General features: G+C 57.4%; 1 protein-coding gene across 2 annotated transcripts in view; it reads right to left on the reverse strand.

Annotated features, from left to right (window-relative positions):
- Positions 1–23568, reverse strand: part of TMEM255B (transmembrane protein 255B) — a gene marked incomplete at both ends in the record, with an annotated part of 33043 nt that extends 9475 nt beyond the window's left edge. The window contains 6 exons of one of the 2 annotated variants that reach the window (XM_079722081.1): positions 986–1071; positions 2842–2922; positions 7287–7376; positions 14266–14328; positions 17124–17266; positions 23511–23568. In XM_079722081.1, coding sequence (XP_079578207.1) covers positions 986–1071; positions 2842–2922; positions 7287–7376; positions 14266–14328; positions 17124–17266; positions 23511–23565 — 518 coding nt within the window. The remainder of the gene's footprint in view (positions 1–985; positions 1072–2841; positions 2923–7286; positions 7377–14265; positions 14329–17123; positions 17267–23510) is intronic. The other variant, XM_079722080.1, reaches the window with a different exon arrangement.
- Positions 23569–23624: the final 56 nt, after the last annotated feature.

Raw genomic sequence — 23624 nt, forward strand, 5'->3', positions numbered from 1 at the left:
CCAGCGGGGCAGACAGACGCTCCGTGTACTGACGGGCTGGGGGCTCTGCTGGCAGGGCCCAGGCCCCTCAGGCGGCAGAGGGGGGCCCTGGGGGCAGGGCTGTCCCAGGGAGCCCAGAATCCATCTGGGAGGGGGCCCAGGTCTCTGAGCAGGACAGCCTGCCCCAAACACGGGCCCGGCAGACAGAGCCCCGACCCGGTCCCCTCAGAGCCGGCAGGGCTTAGCGGCTGCTGGCCGCTTTGGCAGGGAACACAGAGGGGTGAGCCTCAGAGGGGGCTCGTCTTGGCCCTGTGGCCTGGGCCCCGTGGTCGTGGTCTGTGCAGGCTCTGGACCACAGCCTTGGGTTGGAAATCGGGTGAATTCCTGCTCTGGGGGAAGGGTGTTGCAGCCTCCACCCCTGGGTTTTTCAACTATTCAGGGAGGGGTCTCCAAGACGCAAACACTAAACTTCCTGTTGGCTTTAATGTAGGTATTGAAGCTATTAACACAAAATTTAAAAGACAATGTGGGGAGGGTTCTGACTCCCAAGGCGCTGGGACCTTGTACTGGTCCAAACGACAGGTGAAAAGCTGGACAGACTGGATGGAGCAGCTCTTCTGGGCCCCATGGGAGGTGGGGGGACCCAGGGCAAACTGCCGCCCCCGTCCCCAGACCGGAGAGACCAGCAGGCAGAGACAGGGTCTCGGCCTTCCGGGGTGGAGACCCTGAGGGAACCAGCACCCGGGGAGGAAGAAACGGGTCACCTGTGACGGTCACAGCCCACAGCAGGACAGGGCTCCCCGAGAGGCCTCCCCTCCCCCCCACCTCCCGGCAGCCCTGAGCCTCGGTCTTCTCATCTGTGGAACGGAGCCCACGCCCTGGCCTCACAAGAATGTCTGAGGGCTGAATGAGACGTGGGTGCAGCGTGCAAGGACGGGGGTGCGGAGCGGGGGCAGGTACGTCCAGGGACGTGGGGTTCCCGGCTGTCGGGCTCCCCACCACTCACCTCTGGCAGTCGTAGAGGTCGCAGCAGTAGCAGGTGTTACTCTTCACCTTCAGCTGGCACCGACCGTTCAGGGAGTGGCAGGTGACCTGTGAGCAGAGAGTCGGGTCAGGCGCCCCGTGTCCCCAGCCCGGAGCGGGCAGGGGCCTCCCTGGGGGTAAGGACCCACCACCCTGCCCCATCAGCCCGGCAGCTGCCTCTCCTGAGCCCACGTTTCTTGACCTTCCCTTTCCTCCACCCAGTCCAGGTGCAGCAGGGCTGGGGGGCGACAGGGCCCTCCCTGCAGGGACAGGTAGAGGACCAGGCGACCAAAGCTTGCTGGATGAGGTGAGGGAGGGGGAGACGTGCCCTGGAGCCTGCAGGTGGGGACCCCTCAGGTGGGAGACCCTTCCTGAGCTCCCAGAGGACAGCTCCCGGCCGCCCAGTCTGACCAAGCCAGCCCTTCCCTCCTTCCCCCGGCGCTTTGTAACCACCTCCGTGTGGAAGGTAAGTGGGGCAGAGACCACCCAGCTGCAGAGGGAGGACTTGGAGGGAGGGCCGTGCACCAGTGAGGACAGAGGTTCGAGCAGAGGCTCGGGGTCGCCTGAGAGGCCAGGCGCCCGGGACAGGGCCTGACCCCAGAGGCCCTTGGGGCCTCCCTGAGGCCCCGGCCCCTTTAGCGGCACCTCAAGCCACCCTTGGGCATGTAGCCTTTCTTTCAAGGTTCTGTGGGTGACTCCCGAAAGCCACCCACATCAGGAGCGGGAGGGCTTGAGCAGGGGTCCTAGAAAGATTAATCTGGGAAAACAGTCCTGACGGGGCGGAGACCAGAGACAGGCTGCTGGGAACCAGGAAAGTGAGCCCATGTGACTCAGGGCTGGAAGGGGGCTGGGCGGACGGCCTGACAGGCGAGAACTGGAGGACACGGAGCCGGGCAGGGGAGCCGGCAGGGCAGTGCCGGGCTCTGAGCCTGGCAGCCACACATGGGAAGGTCAGAGCCACAGCACGGCGGCGAGCTGGAGGTCGCGAGACCTAACCCTGACCCTGACCCTAGGTGCCCCCTGCTGGGAGGTGTCCCTCCCTCCTGGGAGGTGTCCCCTCTGTGACCCCAGTACCGCAGGGAACACACTGGGCTGAGCAGGAAGGAAGGACAGAGCAGCACGAGAGCCTGGGGCGGGGGGCAGGGGGCCCGTGGGAAGGGCCTGGAGGGCCCGGTGACCCCACTGAACAGGACGAGTCCCCAGGGCTCCCTCCGGCCGGGAGAAGGAGCAGGAGCACAGGCCGGGCCTTTGGAGACGAGGTGTGCCGCCCCCTGTTGAGGGGCAGTTGCAGAGGCCCCTTCTCCCCCGCTGCCAGCCACGCGGCCTCAGCCACGGCGTCTGCTCCCCGCATTCTCCCCGCTGCCCGCCCTGCGCCCCTCCTTCCTGACATTTGTGCGCCGTGTCAGAGGCCATGTTTAGTTAAACTGATAAATCTACACAGAGCTGAGTGAGACGGCAGGACAGAGGGAGCCACGCAGCCACCTGGGATGGTCCAAGAGGAGACGCCGGCCACTCTCAGAAACAGAAGTGAAATCACCCTGCAGACATCCTCGGCCCAGGGACAGCCGGCGAGTTTGGGGCCAGTGTAAACGTAGCATCCTAGATTTTAGTGCACTAATTACGTCAATAAAAAGCTCATCATGAAAGCCGCACAGACTGGACCTCACAGACTGGACCGGTGGATTCGGGGCCACATCAAAGGCAGTCGGCAGCTGTGACCCCGGAGTGAAGCACCTCACCAGGTGCGGGTGAGGACGACGTGAGGGCGTGCTGGGGCCAGAACAGTCAGATCTGGACCAGGGACACAGGTTAACAAGTGGGACCAGCGCTGGCACTTACCTCCGTCTGGTAGACGTCGTGCAGGTAGCCAACCCCACTGGAGTAAAACTGGCACCTTCCTGCGGTGAGGGGCCTGGGCTCCTAGAGACCAAGAAGCACAGATGGAATGGGACGGCTTTACCCCCATATCAGGAGGAACCGGAGGTGATTTCAGACCTGTCGCCACAGGCTCTGAGCCCAAAGGAGAGAGGCCAAGGCCAACGAACCCCTCCCAGGAGGGGAGTACAAAGAGCAGGAAATGCCAGGGCTCATCCCAGAGCAGCTGGGCTCCTGCAGCCAGGAAGCAGGGAAGCAGGCACCCCGTCCCGCCGGCCAGGGGACATAGCTTCCCCAGTCGGTCAGTGCAGGGCAGCTGAGGGAGGTGGTCATGCTCCTGTACAAGTCTCAACAAGGACACCCCTTGGTTCCTGCCTCCTTTCCTCAAAGCACAACAATTTTCCCACGAGGGAGGGAGCAAGGTGGATTTCAGCCTAATCCATTCATCCATCCAACCAGCCAGTCATCCACCTGATCACTTACTCACCTATGTATCCATCCATCCACCCATCCCTCCATCCATCCATCCATCCATCCAAGCATCCATCTGTCCATCCCCCTCCCTCCATGCAGCCATCCACTCACCAGCCACCGGAGTGTACATTCACCTACGTGCTGATCCAACCATCCATCCATGAGTCTGTCCCCGACATTCATAGGGCACATGGTGCCAAACCATAAGGGCACCGGGTAAGACAAGTTCCTGCCCTTAGGGGATCAGTGAAGGAGAGAGACCAATAAACTGATAACTGCAGCATGCTTGTCATCTGCATGGTAGTGAACAGCAAGGGCACACGTGAAAGGCCATGAAGCTGCCTCATCCGTAAGTTATGAGTCCGGGTCCCGAGAACTGTATTTAGTGTTGTTACTCTGTCCGTCACATTTCTCAAAGCATTCCTGCTTCTGACCTGAGAAGGAAGCATAAAACTACCAGCAACAGAGGACGGTCCTGCAGTCCCTCCTCCAGGCAGCAGCCAGGCCTTTAGGGAGACACCGCAGTGAGGGAAGGGAGCTGGGTCTCCGTAGGGTGTAGGAGATGCGTGTGGAACGTGGCGGGCGCTGGGAGGGGCTGTGGGACACGGGGACGGGGGCGCCGGGGAGGCCAGCGGGGCTGCCACACTCAGCCCGGCCCGTGACGGGGCCGGCTCCGCTGCGGCGGCCCCTCTGCCAGCGCCGTGCCAGCTTCCGCCCCTCCTGTCTCTTCACCGGCCCGGTCCGCACACGGCCTTGGTGTCAGCGTCTGCTCCCCAGGGCGTGATTCGTGTGGGTGCCCCACCTGCGGGTGACAAGCTTCAGGTTCACACCCCATCCTTCCTCATGCCTGCAGTCGGGCAGACACGCCTTTCAGACACTACAGGGACCCCCGGCCAAAAGGGTCCAGGTTCCCGGTGCCCAGAGGTCGCCCTCACACCCTCTCCGCGGGGCTGGGAGCCCACAGCATGTCACCACTGGTCCATCTGCTCCGGCCGCCATAACAGACGCCACGGACGGGGCGGCTTAAACAGCAGCAGGGCGCTTCTCAGAGTCTGGAGGCCAGAGTCCAGGGTCAAGGTGCCGCATGGCCGGCCTGGGGGTGCTCCTCCTGCCTCGCTGCCCTCCTCCTGTTCTCAGGACACGAATCCCTCGTGACCTCAGCTCACCCTCATCACCTCCCAGAGGCCCCACCCCCAGACACCATCGCGTTGGGGGTTAGGGCTCCGATGTATGGACCTGGGGACATTCCGCCCACAGCAATGAAGACTTGGTGCAAACCTTGGACATTTAGTGAATTCTGGTCCTAACACAGAGGCACCAGTAGCTTGCTTTCAGTTTCTGTCTAATCTTTACTCTTCGATCGGGGTGAAAGAATTCTTATTAGTTTGCGCTGAATAAAATTATAACCTATTTTAGCCCTAGGGAAATCCCACAAACTTAGTTTTTGAATTCGTGATGAAACAGGAAGTTGTCCTCCGGGGATAATTCTCCTCTCCTGTGGGGCTGGAGAGAGCCCAGCAGGGTGCCCTGTGGCTCAGGACGCGGGTGCCCCTGTGGCTCAGGACGCGGGCACCTCGCTCAGGGAGGCCTCGTCACGGGTGTTTCTTCACCGTGCCACAGCAACAAAAGCCGAGGCAGTCAGCACACTGGTCATCAGACTGCAGTCATTAAAGCTCAGTGAAGATCCTGTGTGTCTCCTGCAGTGCTGGGGAACCACGGCCCTTGGGCCAAGCCCAGACCCCCGCCTGGTCTTGTAAATAAAGTCTTATTGGCACATTTGCCTGCGTGTCTTCTGTGGCTATTTTGTGCTGTGACAGTAGAGCTGTGACACAGGCCACGCGGCCACAGCCTAACATTTGAGTCCCTGGCCCTTCCAGAGAGGCCAGTGGCCCTGGTGCACAGGAAGGGCCTGGTCAGCGGCTGAGGGACAAACGCAGGAACAGGACTTGCCTGGAGGCAAGAGGATGCTGTGCCGGGTGTGGCTGCCCCTGAGCAGCCGCTCAATAGAAGCGGGGGGCGACACAGCGGCCCCTCCGTCTGGGCGTGAGCCGGTGCGCTAACTCCTGACAGATCTCCTGACGGGAGGGCCTCCTGGCTCTGGAGCTGGGAAGGGGGTGCCTGCAGGCTGTGAGTCTTCACCTGCAGGGGTGCCACTTCAGGCATCCTGTGCAGCCCTGAAACAAGGCAGGGCCATTCTCGCTCCTACAGAAGGACGGGGAGGCTCTTCCACCCGGGAAGCCAGTGCGTTTGAAGGGAGGGCTGAGGGTGCTGAGGCCCGAGAGAGCCGCCCACATGGCTGAGACCCCACCTCCGTTGCCCCCAGCAAGGCGGGGCTCCCTAAGGCTGCCTCCCAGACGCGGGCCCTCATCCTCCTCGGGTCAGTTGGTTACAGGCAGAAAGGAGGGCCTGGTCCAGACAGAGACTGAGCCCAGAGGCTGGAATCGACCAGAAGGGCAACACGCCGGCGGGCACGGGCTCACAGGCCCCTGAGGGTCGGGTTCGTCGTGGATTCTCATGAAGTCTTCCCGGGCCCTGCTGGGTGCCAGCCTGTGGGACCCCGTCACACCCGACACGTCCACAGCTCGCCTGCCCTGGGGGCGCCCTCCACACATTTTTCTATCCCAGCTGTTGGCATCTTTTTTTTATTTTTATTTTTATTTATTTATTTTTTTTTGCTGTTGGCATCTTAAAGCTGTAATCTCGGGAAGTGCCGATAGCCAGTTACAAGCTGCAGAAAAGGGCATTTTTAATTGATTCTCCATAGTTTAAGCACAGCCATCTCCCTGCAGCTTCAGGCTATGTGTTTTCAACCTGGAAACTCAGCCCCTCTGTTCACGTCCAAGTTCCTGATTGGGAGGCCCAGCCTTGGGGGGGCGGCCAATCCTGGGCACACTGGCCACATGCAGCCAGAGGAAGCTGGAAACCCATCTAAGGAATAAAGAAAGAAAAGCGCAGGGGCGTGGGGACGGAGCCCCACACCCTACACCCCGGACAGGGGGTGCTCATCACACCTGAGGCTCTAGGGAGGCTGCGGGAATCAAGCGTACCTGCCTCTTTAGTTGTAAAACCTGACTGGGAGGGTGAAACTGTGCCTTCCTTGGCCCTTCACCTCTCCTGGAGAGGAATCGGTAAGGATTCCCAGGGCCAGCACTTTGTAAGCCTTTTATTTGGAAATAATTTCAAACTGACCAGATAGTCCCAAGAATAGCGACTGTAAAGCTTAGCCTAACATTCCCACCAGGGCCGGCACTTTTTATAACCTAAGAAACTTTACAAGCATGAAAACACTCAGAGTTCAGTGTTAATTGACGTGAATGAGTGCACGTAAAGCCCTGAGCTCGTGTCGCATTCCCACCTCACACACGACCCGTTGGGGCCGCAGAGAAATGCCGGCGGGTCCTTCCCGGCCCAGACGGGGCGCCAGGTGGACAGAGCAGCAGCGCCCGGCCCTTCCTTCTGAGCAGGTCCCGGCCACCGCCCCACGGTTCCAAAGCACGAGTGTCTGACGTGGCTTGTCCTCCCCCGGCTTCCCCACCGTTAGGATGACAGAGGCAGAGGGACCTCATGGGCACAGGATCCAGTGAGGAGGTCCCAACACACGTATTTGAGTGAAAAGCCTGGGAAGTCGTGGGGCACTGGCCCCGGGACATCTTTCGTCTTACTGATTAAAGAGGGGCCTGAGGAGTGTCGCTGGGAAGTTGAGGACTTTGGTTCTCATGATGTGACGGCTGGGGTAGGGGCTGCGTGTTGGGTCAGTTTTGGAGGAAACGAGGGGAGGAGCAGGAGGAGAGACCGCGATTGGCCAACACAGTCTGTGTGCGTCAGACGGTGAAGGTCACCCAGCTGCGTCCTGCAAGAGGAAGCTGAACTTCTGAAGATTTCTTAAACCCACAGAGCAACTGAGAACAGAATGAGGGAGACTGGGAAGAACTCACGATGTGCCGCGCAGCGAACACGCCGTCCACGATGGCGCAGCAGAAGGCGGCCACCACGCCGAAGCTGACGAACACGATGGCCGCCACCAGCTGGAAGCAGAGACAGGAGAGGCTCAGTCTCGTCAGAAACCTTCCCCGAGCGCCCACCCCCTCGAGGCCCCCTGCCCTGACCCCCGAGGTTGCTCTGCAGGGTCCTCACTTCCCACCACGGCCTCTCCAGACACCCTCCACGACGGCCGGGGCAGCACCCCAGGCCCGATCCCACTGAGCGAGGCCCATCCTGGTTGCCTTGTTTACTTCACAGGGCAGGAGGCGGGAGCTGTGGCCCCCACCACCACGTCCTTGTGGGTAACGGAGGGCCTCCCAGGGTATTTAAACAGTTTGCAATCTCTTGCTTTGACAGACTCTGCTACAAAGACCCTAACTACATTCTACATAAAAGTCTGGGCTCACACGCGCGTGTTTCTGCAGGACCCTCTCCTGGAACACACAGGGACCCAAGCTTGCCAACAGGACAAGGTGGGGGGTCTCTGCACGTCAGAATCTGAGGGGACATGCGTTTCGCTCCCACACCCCACGGCCAGATGCCCACCCCCTGAGGCCCCAAAGGACAGGGCTGGCTGTTCGTTTCTCGGTTCTGCCATCTAACGGCAGAAAGTCTCACTGTCACTGCATGTGCATTTCTCTGTTATTATCAAGGCTGAGAACCTGTTCTTACGTCTGTTGGCCATTTCTTTAAACTTTTTTCTCTCTCTCGGGGAACAATTTCAGGTTTACCAAAACAGATAGCAAAAGTGGCACCAAAATTCCTGAATGTCCTGCCGCTGGCGACACCGAGTGTCCACCCTGACAACCACGGCAGGACCCCCGTGGCAGCCACGAGCCATGGTGTCAGTGCATTTACTCCGTCCTAGAAGGTGTGTAAAGTAACCGGGATTTCCAACCCAGACCTTGTGAACAACAAGCTGCGAGCTAGAGCACGATGCGTGCGTGCAGGTCGTCTGCCTTCAGCTTGGAGAACACGGCCAGAAGCTGCCTCCCACCACCCGCGTTCCTTGGTTGCCTCTTTCCCCATGGCCGAGTCAGGCTCTGGGGTTACTGACCTGCCTCACCCTCCCACCCTCATCAGCCTGAGGGATTTGTTTCTTCAACAAAGCACAGGGATTGGCATGAAACGCGGGCTGGTTTGACAGACTGCAACTTTGATTTCCGTTTTGACGTGAGACTCCCAGTGGCTACTCAAGGGACAGAATGGGCGGGAGGGCCACACAAGGCTGTCCCAAGGGGGAGGGTGGCCGGGCTCCCTCCTCGCAGCCCACAGGCCTGAGGCCCAGCCCCACATGTTGCTTCCAAGTGAAACCTGTCCCCTGACACCGCACGTCAGAGCTGTCGCCCAGCCTTGCAGGGGTCTCTGCCCTGCTGATCCCTTTGGTCCTGTGTCCCCATCCGGAGAAGGAGCCGTGTGGCTGACTTCTCCATGCGCTGGATCCACGCCCTGCAGGTGCTGTGTGGATGCAGGTGTGACAAGCCCGGCTGCTGCCGTTGGCCCTTCCCCCCATGTGACACTTCTGACAGTAATGGAGAATTGAACAAAAGGGACCTTGGGGACCCCCTGCGGGGAGCCATGCAGAGAACCGTGCCTGCTTCTGAACAGTGGCAGCAACCTCGCCTTGCGGCTCTGCGGAGCCCCGGTCAGACCCACGTTCCGCCCAGGTGCTCTAGGTCCACGAGGCAGGAGCTGCCCTGAGACACGAGGGGGTCCCACCCCAGCAGGGCCTCGATGCCGAGCAGGGAGGCCAGTGAAGAGCCTCCCTCATTTCGGGGGAGGAAGACCGCGTGGTCCCTTCCCGTGAAGTTACTGCACATAAATGCAACGCGGCTGGCTAAAGGGTGGTGGGAAAAATCACTGCAGAAACCACACCGAACCGAGCCTTCCCAGGCTTGTACTGCCTTGTGACAAACTACATGAAAACACATAAGAGACTCAGAAGGCACTTTTCCGCTGTCCCGGGGAGCCAGGCGGGCCCGCGTCTCCAGCGAATGAACGGCCTGCGTCTACTCTGGCCGCCGCGTCCTCCCCGCTTCCTCCCCGGACCTTCCAGCCGCCCCCGGGCTCGCGCCCTTCGCACAGAGACGCTCAGCCCACGGTTCATGCTTCGTCGAGGCTGGAGCGCGAGGCCGCCCCGTCTCGTCTTAGCATCGGCCGGAGAGCAGGGCAGCTCCTGTGACTGACCACAAGGCCCCTGGATGCCGTAGCCCGACGGGAAGGACGCGGTTCCTTCCGGCCAGAGGGGCTCAACACAGAGACGCGACCTGAACAGCATCGCTTTGGAGCCCCGAGTCCTTCAGTACACGGCACCCTTCTCATCCTGACGCCCCAGCCGCGTAGGGAGGGAAAGCCCCGGTTCTGACCTGGAATTCCCACCCAACCCTTGTGGAGAGGCCACAGCTACAGTCAAGTTCAGACACAGCCCCGGCCCCTCCCAGACCCCCCAGTAGTTGTGACCTCAGCAAGGGAGGACGACTTTCGGGCACAAAAGCAACGGGAGAGACAAACTGCTCCCCCAGCAGCTGTTCCCCAGCACCTGCTTTGTCCCAGACGCCGGGCTGGCACCGGGTCCAGCCGTGCACTCGGTCCGGGATACCTGCTCCTGCAGACAGCCACGCAGCCTGCGGCCTGACACCCCTGGGATGGCACCGTTCCCCCTCCCCACCTCCCTCAGGGCCGCTGCCAGTGTCCCTAAGGAGTGGAGCTGTCCCCAGCAACGGCTCTCCTAGGACCAGTGGGTCTGCGGCTAGCTTGGTCCCCGGGACCTCGTCAGAAGTGGGTGTCTGCCCAGCCCCGTGTGCTCCAGCACGGGTGCTGGTTCAGGAAGTCCACTAAGCACTGCAGTCGCCTGAGACACTCCCAGAAGTGGCCCCTGAGGCCCTGCTGCTTCTCTCACCACCAGCGGGTGAGTAAAGCCGTCGTCGGACCCGGTGCCCTCGTGCGTCTTCCACGCACCAACTCAGCACCTCAGAGGACGGCCTGCTCCACGCTGGCCAGTGGCCGGCTCCGACCCAACTGTGGCTCAGCCACAGTCTTGGCCGAGAGACCCTCACATCACACCTCCACCGGATTTCATCCAGGTCTCCACAGAAAGCACACAACTTCCGAAGTGTCTCCTAGCACGCAGGGCTGCCCGCGGCTGGGTGTGTAAACGTGTTCTGACCCGGTTTGCACACGTCCCCACGACTCGAACGTCCTCGTCAACCTTCCGCTGACTCTGCTCGGCTGCCCGTCCTCCCACTGCCCTGGAAACAGTAAACGTCAGGGCGCACGACCTCACACGTGGGAAACTCGGCCCTGGGGTGACCGCACGCGCGATATTGCCCGGGGACCACCAGGGTCCAGCTGACAGTGCTGGGAAAGACACTGGAAGTTCTCTCCTCCGACGCTTCGGGCTGGAAATAGGAAACGGGCCGGGACGAGCCGCTGCCTCTCGGCCAAGGCCTGCACGTCCTGGTTTCGGTCACAGCCGCCACGTCCTTTCCAGGCCTTGCTGCCCTTCAAGCAGCCTAGTGGTTTAGCAACGTTCCTGCAAGGACCCGCCCACGTCCCGAAGGCCGCTCTCTAATATGAGGGCTGCCGGACCCGACAGATGTTGCAGACAGGATCTGTCTGTGACTCTAGCAACTAAGGAAGGCGCTAGATTAGGGTTGGGACTGTGTCTCCTTGTCCTGTCAGGATCTCTTCTGGGGGAAGGTCATCTTCAAATCTCCGCTGGGCCCACAGAGTTTACTACATTCCAACAGGGGAAAGTGATTTTCAAAGACAAACACCAAACAGATAAGGGTGTGATAAGAAGGAGGCTGCCTGGAGCCAGAGGGACGGAAGAGAGTGGAGACAGACGGGAGCAATTATCCCCGACCACAGGGTCCAGGCAAGAGGCTTCGCGGCTGAGCCAGGACCAGGGAAAGTGAGAGCTAGCTGTGGACACACACACCGAGGAGAAGGCGGTAACACCTTAGAGAACTAGAAGAGAAGAGCAAACTTAACCCAGAACCAGTAGAAGCAAAGGCACCAGGAAAGGCTTAAGCAGAGATAAAAGAAACAGAGAACAGAAAAGCAGCAAAGAGAATCGAGGCAACTGCAGGTTGGTTCTTTGAAACTGTTAACACAATTGATGTGCCTTGTTTGGTGCTCGGCCTTATCTGCCGACGGCGTCCACCTTCCTGTCCCGGCCTGGGAAGAGGCCTTCCAGCCCTTCTCTGCCTTCACTGCCTCTCCCCTGTCTGCCCCAAGGGCCCCCCAGCTGCAATGTACAGGTCGAAGCCCCATGAGTTCAGGGCCTCCCCCACCCCCCAGCCCCAGCCCCCAGCTCAGCATCGTGCAGCTGTTCCAGGAAGCGTTCGGTGAAGAAAGAAGTGGACGGGTGTGCAGGCCCTTTGGTGGAGCACGGGGTTGGAGGTGGGACAGCGTGTGAACCTGGCCACCACCCTCCCACCCCTGCCTGCCAGGAACCCTGTCACTAGTGGGCCCTCACGGGGAAAGCCCAGCCCCCCCTGCACAGCCTCCACGTGGGTCACCGTGGACCTCGCAGGCTTCCTCCCCGATGGCCCTCAGATCCCCCAGCACCCCAATGTCTGCCTGCCCAGCCCTCGAGGTCTTGCTGTCTCAGCCCCGCCCAGCTCAGTCCTGGGCGGGGCAGAGACCAGCTTGGCTTCTACACAGGAAGGTGAACGGCCGAGGAGACTCCCGTGATGTCAAGACCCGGAGCAGGGGGTGCCGGAGGGCACAGCCAGGACCCTCTAGCACAACACTCGAAGGAACAGAAGCCCAACAGACGGAGGCTGGTACCCTAATCCTCTGTAGGAAACGCGCTTCTACCGCTAAGTGACATCCCATCAGTCCTTCTAGTTCAGGGGGTTTTAAACTATATTCCAGGAAGATTCCAGTGTATGCGTCTGTGTGTGTATCTCTGTGTGTGTGTCTGTGTGTGTATATGTGTGTCTGTGTGTGTCTCTGTGTGCGTGTATGTGTGTGTCTGTGTGTGTCCGTGTATGTGTCTCTTGTGTGTGCGTGTGTGTGTGTGTGTGTGTGTGTGTGCATGCACGTACATATGGCTGGGGGTGGGCGGAGGCGGCAGTTAACAAGCTACTTTAAGCCCTTAACTTCTCCATCCCCGGCCGTGGGGACCAAGCTAGACTGCAGAGCTGTTGGTGAAATCAGGGACTCTGATGTCTGGGCAAGGAGAAAGCGAGAACTCATTTGTCAATGGGAAAATATCAAAAGCTGACTCCGTTGAGGGCATTCTTTGGACATCACTGGAGACTAATGCCGTAACGGGCAGAGATCGTGGAGGAGCCATTTGTAATGATTAGATTCCACCCCTTAGCTTGAGGAGAGTAAAATGTTTACAGGCAAAATTATACCATGTCTGGGACTTGCTTCAAAATACCACTCAAGATCGGTCATGAGTCGACAATGGATGAAGTTGGGAGATGGATACAGAGGGTTTGTTATACTATTCTGTCCACTTCTGCATATATTTAAATTTTTCTATTGCAAAAAATTAAAATAAAGAGAAAGCAAGGGCTTCCCTGGTGGCACAGTGGTTGAGAGTCCGCCTGCCGATGCAGGGGACACGGGTTCATGCCCCAGCCCGGGAAGATCCCACATGCCGTGGAGCGGCTGGGCCCATGAGCCATGGCCGCTGAGCCTGCACGTCCAGAGCCTGTGCTCCGCAACGGGAGAGGCCACAGCAGTGAGAGGCCCACATACCGCAAAAAATAAGAAGAAAAATAAAAATAAAAATAAAAATGGGCAAAGGACTTGAATACATGTTTCTCAACAACAACCAGAAACAAATATATAAAAAGCCAATCAGCACACGTAAAGAAGCTCAACATCATTAGTCATCAAGGAAATACAAATCCACGATGAGACCCCACTTCACACCCAACAGAATGGCCAGAGTAGAAACAGACAATAGCACACACTTTACTCATGGTAGGTCTACGTGTAACATTTTGAGGAGCTGCCAGACTGTTTTTCAAAGTGGCTGCATCATTTCACATTCCCGCCAGCTGTGTGCAAGTCTCCACCTTCTCCACATCTTCACACACCCGTGAAAGCCCAGGGCAGCCACTGTGATCCTGGTGATACATCAGGATGATGGCCGGTGCAGGTAGAGGCGAAACACCAGCACAGTCTGATACGACGATTTGGAGATGAGACAGAAACAGCATACGGTCCAACCGCATCCCCCCTGAACCCTCTCAGAGGTCAGCACTGGCAGCACAATGATTTGGCAAAGTTCACTATTGTGAATTAACTAAGAATTAACTATTCTTATAGCTCTCTTTCCCAAAGCACTGCATCAACAAGACAGATTCCAACTTGAAATGATCAATGAAAGTCAGGTTTGTAACCTGACTGATCAAGGTTGGCCCTCATACGTCCCACAGACAAACAGTTGTAGACATGCCCTCTGCAAAGACCTCTGAACCACGGTTCTCCTGGTTTTCCACTGACCCCTTCTCTCTCCTCAGTCTGGGAGAGCCGTCGTCACACCCCAGACGTAGGAGGAGATGCCAGGCTCCTGACTCAAGGACAGATGTTCATACACGCGTGTTTTTGCCTGAACCTTATACACCATGATTTAAACTAATTGCCAACTTTCCCAACCCACCCCATCCCCTAAATTTTTCTTCCCGTGGCCCAACCTTAGCTGCTAAGACACCACATGAGGTTGTAGAATGTACCCTACAATCCCAGGGGCAATGCTCACTTAGCCTAAGATGTGAATGGCACCCACTCAACCCTGAGTCCTGGGGTGTACCGTCCACAGCCTGGGAAGCTAGGCACTGACCTGGGGGTGCTGGATTGGGGCAGGGGCTTTCCCAGGAACACCCACAGCTATAGGGGCAGCACTCCCCCCCGCCGCCGCGTACAGCCCCACGAACCACATTTGAAAGAAACAATGCACATTCTTACCATTTGCTTTCTATTCTCCACCAGGTTGATGCCAATAATTCCTAAGAAAGATCCGAAGCCCAGCTGACACCAAAGGAAAACAAGGGAGAAAGCGCTCAGGTTACACGCCTGGCAGCCTAATGCCGACAGGGAGCAGTGACCACCCACCTCAGGACATCCTATCAAAAAGCAAGGCCAGCCATCCCCCCTCACAGAGCCCGAAGCACTAAGTGGCAGGTAGGTTCATGCCCGTTGGGGTGGGCTTCTCGGGATCCATCAAAGCCAGTGATCGGAATAGAAGCTGCTGAAACAGACCTGTCTCATCTTCTGTGTTCAAATGTTTTAACTCCTATGTCAGTTTAACTCTGGATTCCGGGAAAAGAGTGTCACGTGTCCCCCACCCAGACAGCAGAACTTCCTCATGGTGACCCATCCTCCACGCCTGGTGGTCAGGGAGAGGCCCGCCTGAGAGCTTCTCCTGGGCCATAGTCGGAGGACGGCTGACCCCTCAGGGAGGATCATAGGAAGCTGGAACCAAGGGTGTTTCAGACACGGACACGGCTGACACCCCTTAGAAATGAGCTTTTGACTCAGGTGAGCAGGCAGACAGGCAATCTTGGGGCAGGAAGAGGTGGGACGGGGGCTCCAGCCCAGGCAGGAAGGGCACCCAGGGGCTCCTGAGAACCAGTCCTCGGCCTCAGCTCTCGGCCTGGGTGCAGGTGACGCTGGGACATCGGAGAAACACCACAACTGTGCTCGTCTTGCATCACCCGAGTGTGCCCCGGGGTGCCGGTGGCCTCATCCCCCCCCACCCACCTGGGAAGAACTCCTAAGCTTCCCCTCAGCCTGAAGAACAGAGTTCCAGCAACGCCAGGGGAGGCACCGCTCAAAGCAGCCGGTGACAAGCCCCTCCCAGAGGCACAGGGCTGCCCCGAGACCCCGCACGGGATCCCGCCCAGTGGGTGACCCTCGCCTCTGCCCGGCCCGCCAGATTCTGAGTGACCACGCGAAGCAGGGGCAGCAGCCTGGGGACAGCCGAGCGACTGGCCCACACAGCTGTGGCGTCTCTAACCATGGTGCCAGATGTAATGCACCAAAAATGAGACCTATTTATGTCCAAGGATGTCTTTACCTACAAGTATTATATCGACAGAGACGGACGTGAATGCACAGATGTGGTTTTCACCAATAATTTAAGAATTCTCAAGGAGTGAGGGAAGATGAGCATTTTCTTCAAAATATCACAATCCCACTCCAACATAAATGTATTAAAAATATATCTATTAAGTTTCGCTAAGTTGCATTTTTTTGGATTTGAAAAAATTCCTCTTTCCAAAATGTTGAGGTGTTTGCATCTTCTCACCCAGTGTCTTCCTGAGACCCGCCCTTGCTGTAAGTCTCAAGGTCGGATGCCGTGTGTCCACAGAAGTGACTCTTATCCACATTTTCTTTGAGCAAACCTCATCTGTTATGTCCACTGTTTGCTTTCAGAACGGTTGAGCTGAAGCCAATTTCACTCTGGTTCTCACCCAGGAGTCAGGTTCTCTGCAGAGCGAGGCTCTGAGCACACCCGGGATGCTCTGAAGGTGACCTCCAGGTGAACTCCTGAACCAGTGACGCGTAGAGAACACTGCAAAATCCTACTCAAGACTGACCTGCTCTGCAGGTCACCTGGGGGGATGCGTGCTCACAGCCGCCGGCCTCCGCATCCCCGGCTCCTCTACTGTCCAGGACACAGGCCGGGAAGCAGAGTCTCACAAGAGTTCACTGAGAAAACTATCTGCACAGACACTATTTATGTAGGTTTACTCAGAAAGTATACACAGGAAGATAATGTAGATTTATAAAGCACAGATAAAATATAAAAACAAAGAAAAATAGGGCTTCCCTGGTGGCGCAGTGGTTGAGAGTCCGCCTGCCGATGCAGGGGACACGGGTTTGTGCCCCGGTCCGGGAAGATCCCACATGCCGCAGAGCGGCTGGGCCCGTGAGCCATGGCCGCTGAGCCTGCGCGTCCGGAGCCTGTGCTCCGCAACGGGAGAGGCCACAGCAGTGAGAGGCCACGTACCGCACACACACAAAAAGAAAAATATAAAGAGAAAATGAATGATATTTGTAAAATATTTTAAAATATTTTCATCCTTGCTAAAAATGTTCTCAACATCAGGCCTAATCTGGACGATACCTCTAGTGAGAGTAATGAGATTCAATAAGCTTCATTTTTTAAAGTCTTGGTTCAGCACTTTGTGACACAGCCCCTCAGGGCTCTGGCGCATTTGCAGGGCATCATATCCGATAAAAAGCAATTTCACAGACGCTCCCTGAGTGCGATGCAGATGCCTGGAGCAAATTTTACTGCCCACAAATGGACATAATTCCACAGCTCAGAAGTCTGGATGATTCTGGATTTGGGGGTGGCTGTTGCCAGGTCTGGCTGGGCTGTGGGTTTACCTCATGGGGTTATTGCCCAGAAGCGGAAGTGAGGACCACGTCAGCTCGTTTTCCTGCTGATCCCATGCGGTCCCACGAACGCACCTTCTATCCAGGTTTCGTGGCATCTTTTAAAGCTCTGAGTCCAGTTTCCGAGGGGTGGTTTGCTCAGCTTGGTCTCATGGGGCTAAAATCCAGGTGTCACAGGGCTGGTTCTCCCCGGGCACTCTGGGGAGACTCTGGGCACCTCTTGGCTCCGACCCCTCCCCTTCCCCTCCCCCACCTCTCAGGACCCTGTGCCCCACTGGGCCACCTGAGCATGCAGGATACTCGCCCTAAACCTCCACCTCGGGGGACTGGGGTGGAGAGTGTCAGCAGCACACGGACATCTGTGTCCCCGCGGCCCCCAGGCCCCCCGACCGGCAGACCCCAGGAACCGCGCCACTCACAATGATCCCGGGGTAGTAGCCGCCCATGGTCACGTTCTCCGTCCTGGTGGTGGCAGCCAGGCCGACGGTCAGGATGGAGGTGGACACCACCAGCAGAGACCCCACAAACCACAGGGAAGTCTTCTTTCTTCTCGCAAACCCTTCTGGGGAGGACAAACAAGGAGCCAGCTGGTAAGGGGCTGGGCTTGGGGAGGGAGGCCCCAGGACCTCGAGCGCATCCCGGGTCAGCCTGGCTGTTTGCTGCAGCCCCGCTGCTCGCTGGCAGGAGCCTGGGACGCACTCCCCAGGGACCACCACCGCCTGCTTCTTCCCCGCCCATCCCCGTCCTCAGAGCGGGACCCCTCGCCACCCCTCCGCCCACCCTGAGGACTCACCATCGTCTCCTACAGGGCACCCAGACCCCGCTGGTACCCCTGCACGGCCGCCCTCCCCTGCGGCTCCCACCGCACCCAGGGGTTTCCAGGGACTGTCACCACCCACACGTCCGGACGACGAGCCCCATGAGGGCGGGCAGGGGCCCTGCCTCGTTCCCCGCTGCGTCCCTGCCACCTGAGACAGTGCCTGCGCATAGCAGTTTCTCAGTAAATATCAGGGGCTGGCTGAGCCCTCCCCAGGTTCCAAGTCCCCCGACGGCCTCCGTCCTGGCTTCGCCCCACACGGCAGCAGCCACGCCGGCCGCTTGTGGAGCACCTGCTCGGCGCCTGGTCTTACTGAGCACTTTACCTGCATTAACAAGCACCCCTGGGCCTGGCCAAGTCCGTGACCCTGGGCCCTACCCTACTCCACGACTGCCCAGAGGAGATCTGCACCCTGCCCTGGGCCAGGCCGAGCAGGTCCCACACAGAGAGGGGGCACGCTTCCCTCTGGGATGGCCAGCACGTCCACGCCGCTCCGCGGGTGCACTTGTGCCCCTGTGTCCACACCGAGCCGTTCCCCGGAGGGCCGGCATCCTGCTGTTCTTCCACTCCTGTACCTGGCTCAGCGCCAAACACGCGGGTGATCAAACGGGAGGGGGTGGAAAGAAAGTATACAATTGTGCAGAGCCCGCCGCTGCCCACCTGCACGTCCATGACCCTCTCCCCTGGTCAACAGGCCCCAGTTATTGGATGTGGAAACACGCCAGCTGAAAGGCGGCATTTTCCAGCCTCTGCCCAAGCTGGGTGATTATGTTCTCAGCAAATAATCTCCATCTCAACAGGGAATGTTGGGTGGGACCTACAGGAAATCTCTTAAAGGAGCCAGTCCCTTTGCCTTTCTCCCCTTCATCCTTCCCGCTGCCTGGAATGTGAACATAAAGGTGGAGCCCCTGCAGCCACTTTGCACCATGAGGGAACCTTGACACTAGACGTCACTCACACAGAGTGGCAGCGCAGACAGACAGCCCTGGGACGTCCCCCTCCAGACATTGATTAGGTGACAGAGTTAAGTCTCTAGACTATACACCACTATGTTGGATGTACTGGTATCTGTAGCCAAACCTAATTTTAACTGTCACAGAACTCAAGAAAGCAAGAAAGGAAAGCTTCCATCACTGGCACCTTCCTCCCTCAAGCCTTGACTTCTGGATTTTGTGTGAACCGTCCTTCCTCTCGTGTGTCTCAGGGAAGGCAAGGAAGCCTCACTTACAATAACTGTAATTGTAATAATCATGACAGCTATTCGATCTCAGATATGCCTGTTCCTATGTAGTCATCAGCAACCGCACAACGGAGGCAGAGACACAGGCCAGGCAGAGGACAGGACGAGACTCCACACTGAACACAGCCATGCTGGTGTGTTTCATTTGTTGGAAGGTTAACCATCTTCATCCCTGTGACCCCAAAACAAAACAGGATGAAAGAAAAACATGGTGCTTCTTCCCACACCAGTTTTTTAAATTGACGTGTGTGTGTGTGTGTTTGTGTGTGTGTGTGTGTGTGTGTGTTTGGTGGGGAAACAGCTGCTCATTTGACCTCAACCACTGTCTCAGATGACCCCAGGCCCCCCGCCCAGACTGTGCCTTTGAAGATTTACACAGTCTCGACAGCAAAGTTTAACGGCAGGTCAAGGTCACGCCACCCAAGAAAGGGATTGTCACGCACTCAGAAATAAATTACACACAACTCTGAGTCAACGTGCTCACTCAGAATCACTTGGCCAGCCCGGCAACGCTGCTTCTACCCACTGGCCTGGCGAGGGCGAAGCTCTCAGGAAGGTCACTTCATTTCCTGCGAGGCCCTCACCTCCCTTCACCTGCCTTTCATTGCTGTTTTCTCGTAGTTTTTACTGCAAATATATAAGAACTGTTGAGGGTGAACCATTTATAGGAGTGTCTACAGAAGCACAGTCACAGGTGCTAGGAGACGATTTACACCTTTGGGACCCAGCGGCCCTGGGGTCCCCTTGGTGGGCTTTTCTCTTGTTCGCTACTATTCATGGCCTCTTACTTGCAAAGTCGTGTGCGTGCAGACAGCAAACACTTATTTTTCCTTGCATGTATTTAGAGCCTGAAACCGAGGATAGAAGTACAAGTTGGTTTGCCCCAGAGTCAGAAAGATCAGCGGTTACAGCCGATCTGGGGTGTCTGTAGGGAAACGGGACAGAAATGGCAAAGCCACTTTGAAAATGAGTGCGTGAGAGGAAAAAAGAAGCCTCCCCTCAGGCGACATTCTGCTCTGGGTGATTAACTTTAGAAAGACAGGTACATTGGAAAACAATGGACACAAAAGTTGAAAACACACCCTCCTCTATGTTTTGGAAGTTAGTGAAGCTGTTACCATGGAAGTTGATGAGACACTCATGCCAGGGTCGTCCAGCAGTCGTGGGGGGTGGCATTCCAGCCTCCGCCTCGCCCACCTGCCCCTCAGGGTCACCTCTCCCGCGTGCCGCCCACCCTTCCAGCCCCCGAGCCCCTGCGGATGGACCCAGAGCAGCACCCCTCCTTATCAGCGGCTCTCCTCAACTGTTCTTCCTGAGGTTCCGTCCCCATCTCTGTTGTAAAATGTCTTTTAAGAGCAAGAAGGCAGGGGTTTCCCTGGTGGCGCAGTGGTTGAGAGTCTGCCTGCTAATGCGGGGGACGCAGGTTCGAGCCCTGCTCTGGGAGGATCCCACATGCCGCGGAGCAACTGAGCCCCTGAGCTACAGCTACTGAGCCTGCGCGTCTGGAGCCTGTGCTCCGCAGCAAGAGAGGCTGCGATAGTGAGAGGCCTGCGCACAGCGATGAAGAGTGGCCCCCGCTTGCCACAACTAGAGAAAGCCCTCGCACAGAAACGAAGACCCAACACGGCCATAAATAAATAAATAAATAAATAAATTTTAAAAAGAGCAAGAAGGCTCTTGAAACTAAATTTTCTGGGACTAAGTATTTGAGAAAATTATCAAATGCCCTCCTCCCCAAAGGACTTTTTGCTATTTTCCCTAATTTAATGCATTACACGTCTATTTATGCTCAAAATAATTAATTGATGTCTCAGCACGTGCTTCAAACCACAGTTCCGGCCGCTGGGCTTTGTCTCTTAGCTCCTGTGGGCCCGTCTGACAGACCCCCTGTGGCGATATTCTGGTTCTGAAGGTTCTTGGCTCCCCTTTGATTTGTCCCTTTAGGTCGGTCGCGTGATGAGCGGGGACCTGAGGGGCCCCACCAGGCAAACGGTTTTGCTGGGACCTTGTCAAGTCCGTTAGTGACATTCTGACAGGTTACGTCAAACATCTCCTTCGGGACCGTGTAAAGCTTCCTAGGAGCCATTTTCAGTATAACTTCACCATTTCACCAGGCTTTCCCTAGTATGACTTTCCCTCTGAAACTTCTACATGACAAAAATCACAAGATGCAAGCTGTCCTCCTTGTCAGGATTCCTATTGCGAGTTCCGAGTTTACCGTGAGGTCTGGAGAGACAGGCAGGTGGGAAAGGAATGCTTCTGAGCGACCTCATCCCAATGACACAAACTGGAATATTTTGATTCCAGGTACAACAGGGATGACACAGAGAAGAGTCCCAACCTTCAATAGTCTTTATAAATAGAGGGTTTTGCATAAAAAATAAGACAAGAAATAACCTCGAGAAAAGAAGGTAGGGTATCTTTCTAATTGCCGTAAGACATATGCATTTTTAGGTCAAGTTTTGGAGAAAACGGGGTCCACATTGAAGGAAAAAAACAGAATTCCCTGAACTGCTCCCTCAGCCTCCCTGTCCCATGAGCAGGAGTCTTACTGTGTGTGTTGTTACAACTGAAGCATCCTTACAGCGGTGCCCTGACTCCTAGTTAAAATCTCTACTATTAGGCTTATAGCACTGGTGGCAACTTACACGAACGCTGCCAGAACTGTCGTAGGGCTGCCAGACCTGCTGAGTGATCGCGCGCAGCCCCCCCGCCCTCTCTGAGCCCTGCAGAAGGAGGACCTGAGAGCAGGGGCCCTGGGGATCTTGCTTGATGCCGGTCCCCGAGCCTGTATCTCCTCATGCTGAACGAATGAGGGAACCTCGGTCTCCTGATCTGCAAAGCGGGGGCATGACAACCCCATGCTTGCCTGCCTCTTCACTGTGATAGGATGCAGTGAGAGAACATCCGTGAAAATTCCAGATGCGCGTCTGTGCACATAATGGACATATGGTCGCGGGTGGTGCTAGCGTTAAGGTGAAGCAGCACTTACTCCTACCCGGTGCTCTCCACCTGGGAGCGGAGGGGGCACGTCTGGGGCTGTGGGGCTGAGGCCAAATCTGCATCTCACCTGCCTGCTCACTGTTCTCCTGACTCCAGCCTGTGCAGAATGTCGCTCCCCAGGAGCCCCGCCAGCTCCCTGCACCTGCCGCCTCCCCTCCCAGCCTCCTCTCAGCCTCTTCCCAACCTCCTTCCAGCCTCCCCTCACAGCTTCGTCCCAATCTCCTCCCAGCCTCCCCTCTCAGCCTCTCCTCCCAGCCTCCTCCCAGCCTCCTCCCAGCCTCCCCTCCCAGCCTCCTCCCAGCACCCCCTCCCAGCCTCCCCTCCCAGCCTCCTCCCAGCCTCCCCTCCCAGCCTCCTCCCAGCCTCCCCTCCCAGCCTCCTCCCAGCCTCCCCTCTCAGCCTCCTCCCAGCCTCCCCTCCCAGCCTCCTCCCAGCCTCCCCTCTCAGCCTCCTCCCAGCCTCCCCTCCCAGCCTCCCCTCCCAGCCTCCTCCCAGCCTCCCCTCCCAGCCTCCTCCCAACCTCCCCTCCCAGCCTCCTCCCAGCCTCCCTTCCCAGCCTGCTCCCAGCCTCCCCTCCCAGCCTCCTCCCAGGGAAACAGACAAAGGCACAAGGACGTGCCCTCAGCCAACAATTTCCCTTTTATTTTGCTTTTACACAGAACACATCCCCCAGGGCATGAGTGCAGACATGTAAGGTAGAAAATACCCATAATCCCGTCCCAGTTACACTCCAGTTTAGTATTTTTAAATAAAAAACCAACTCTCAGTATTTTTAAATTTAAAGTTCCTCCTCAGAAGAAAATTCTAAGTCAAAAATGCTATTTTTGAAATCAACTCATTCTAATATAATGATGGTAATAACTGTAAGTAGTTAATAACTAGTCATAACAACTAGTTGTCATTATAATAAGTAATTGTTTTCCAGGAGGATGGAACACGTGTAGGTCAGTCTGTCACAGAGCATTTGGCTTTAGAGGGAGGTGGGTATAGAATTGTCTCTTTTAGGAAGAAGCCGGATGCCTTGATTATCATTTAAAAATCAAGCAACATCACTAATCTGGTTTTTTAAAAGAGACTTTGCAAAGCCACTGCACACAGGGCTGGGAGGTAAACCCCTGCGTTCTCCACTGGACCCCCTGTGAAGCAGCGGCGAACCCCGAGGCATCACCACCCCTCCGCCCGTCCGTCAGAGCCCGCTCGCCGTGGAACTACCTTCTCTTTTCTTGAAGCCTTCCCGGCCTCCCCGTCAGGAAAACACCCCCATTACTCCCCTCCCGGCCACTTCCCGGTAGAGAGACAAAGGCGCCGGCTTCCTGTGTCCCGCCGCCTGGCTTCAGCTGCATCGGGCTTGGTGGGAAATCCGCGAATTCGAGATTCCGTGAATTTAAGGGGGAGAAGCCTGGGGAGGGCGCGGATGAGGCGGACAGCCGCGCGAAGAATGCCCTAAGGGCCTTGGTCACTTTCAAGCAGGAAGAAGCCACCTGGCCCCACGAAATGACCTTTTCCTAGAAATTTTTGGAGCCTGAAATGGGGTGGAAGAGATGGCAAAGGAGTGCGTTGTAAGGTTTATACGGATCGTCGTCTATTGCTCGTAGTAAAGGACAGCGGAGAACGAGACCGGGAGAGACGGGCGCCAAGTCTGGACGCTCAGGAAAAAGCGGAGGGAGAGGGCCTGTGCCCGCGCCCAGGGGCCCCGGCGGAGCTCGGGCGCCGGAAGACCGGAGCCTGGCTCACCTGTGCGCTCACCTGTCGTGTCCAGCAGGGCCAGGGGCCCGGGCACCGGCGGCGGGAGCGGCTGCATCCCGGGGGCTGCTCCGGGGGGGAGGGGCTGCTTGCTCTCCCGCTGCGACAGCGACCGTG

Source organism: Hyperoodon ampullatus (genome assembly GCF_949752795.1).
Source record: "Hyperoodon ampullatus genome assembly, chromosome: 16".
Lineage (NCBI taxonomy): Eukaryota > Metazoa > Chordata > Mammalia > Artiodactyla > Ziphiidae > Hyperoodon > Hyperoodon ampullatus.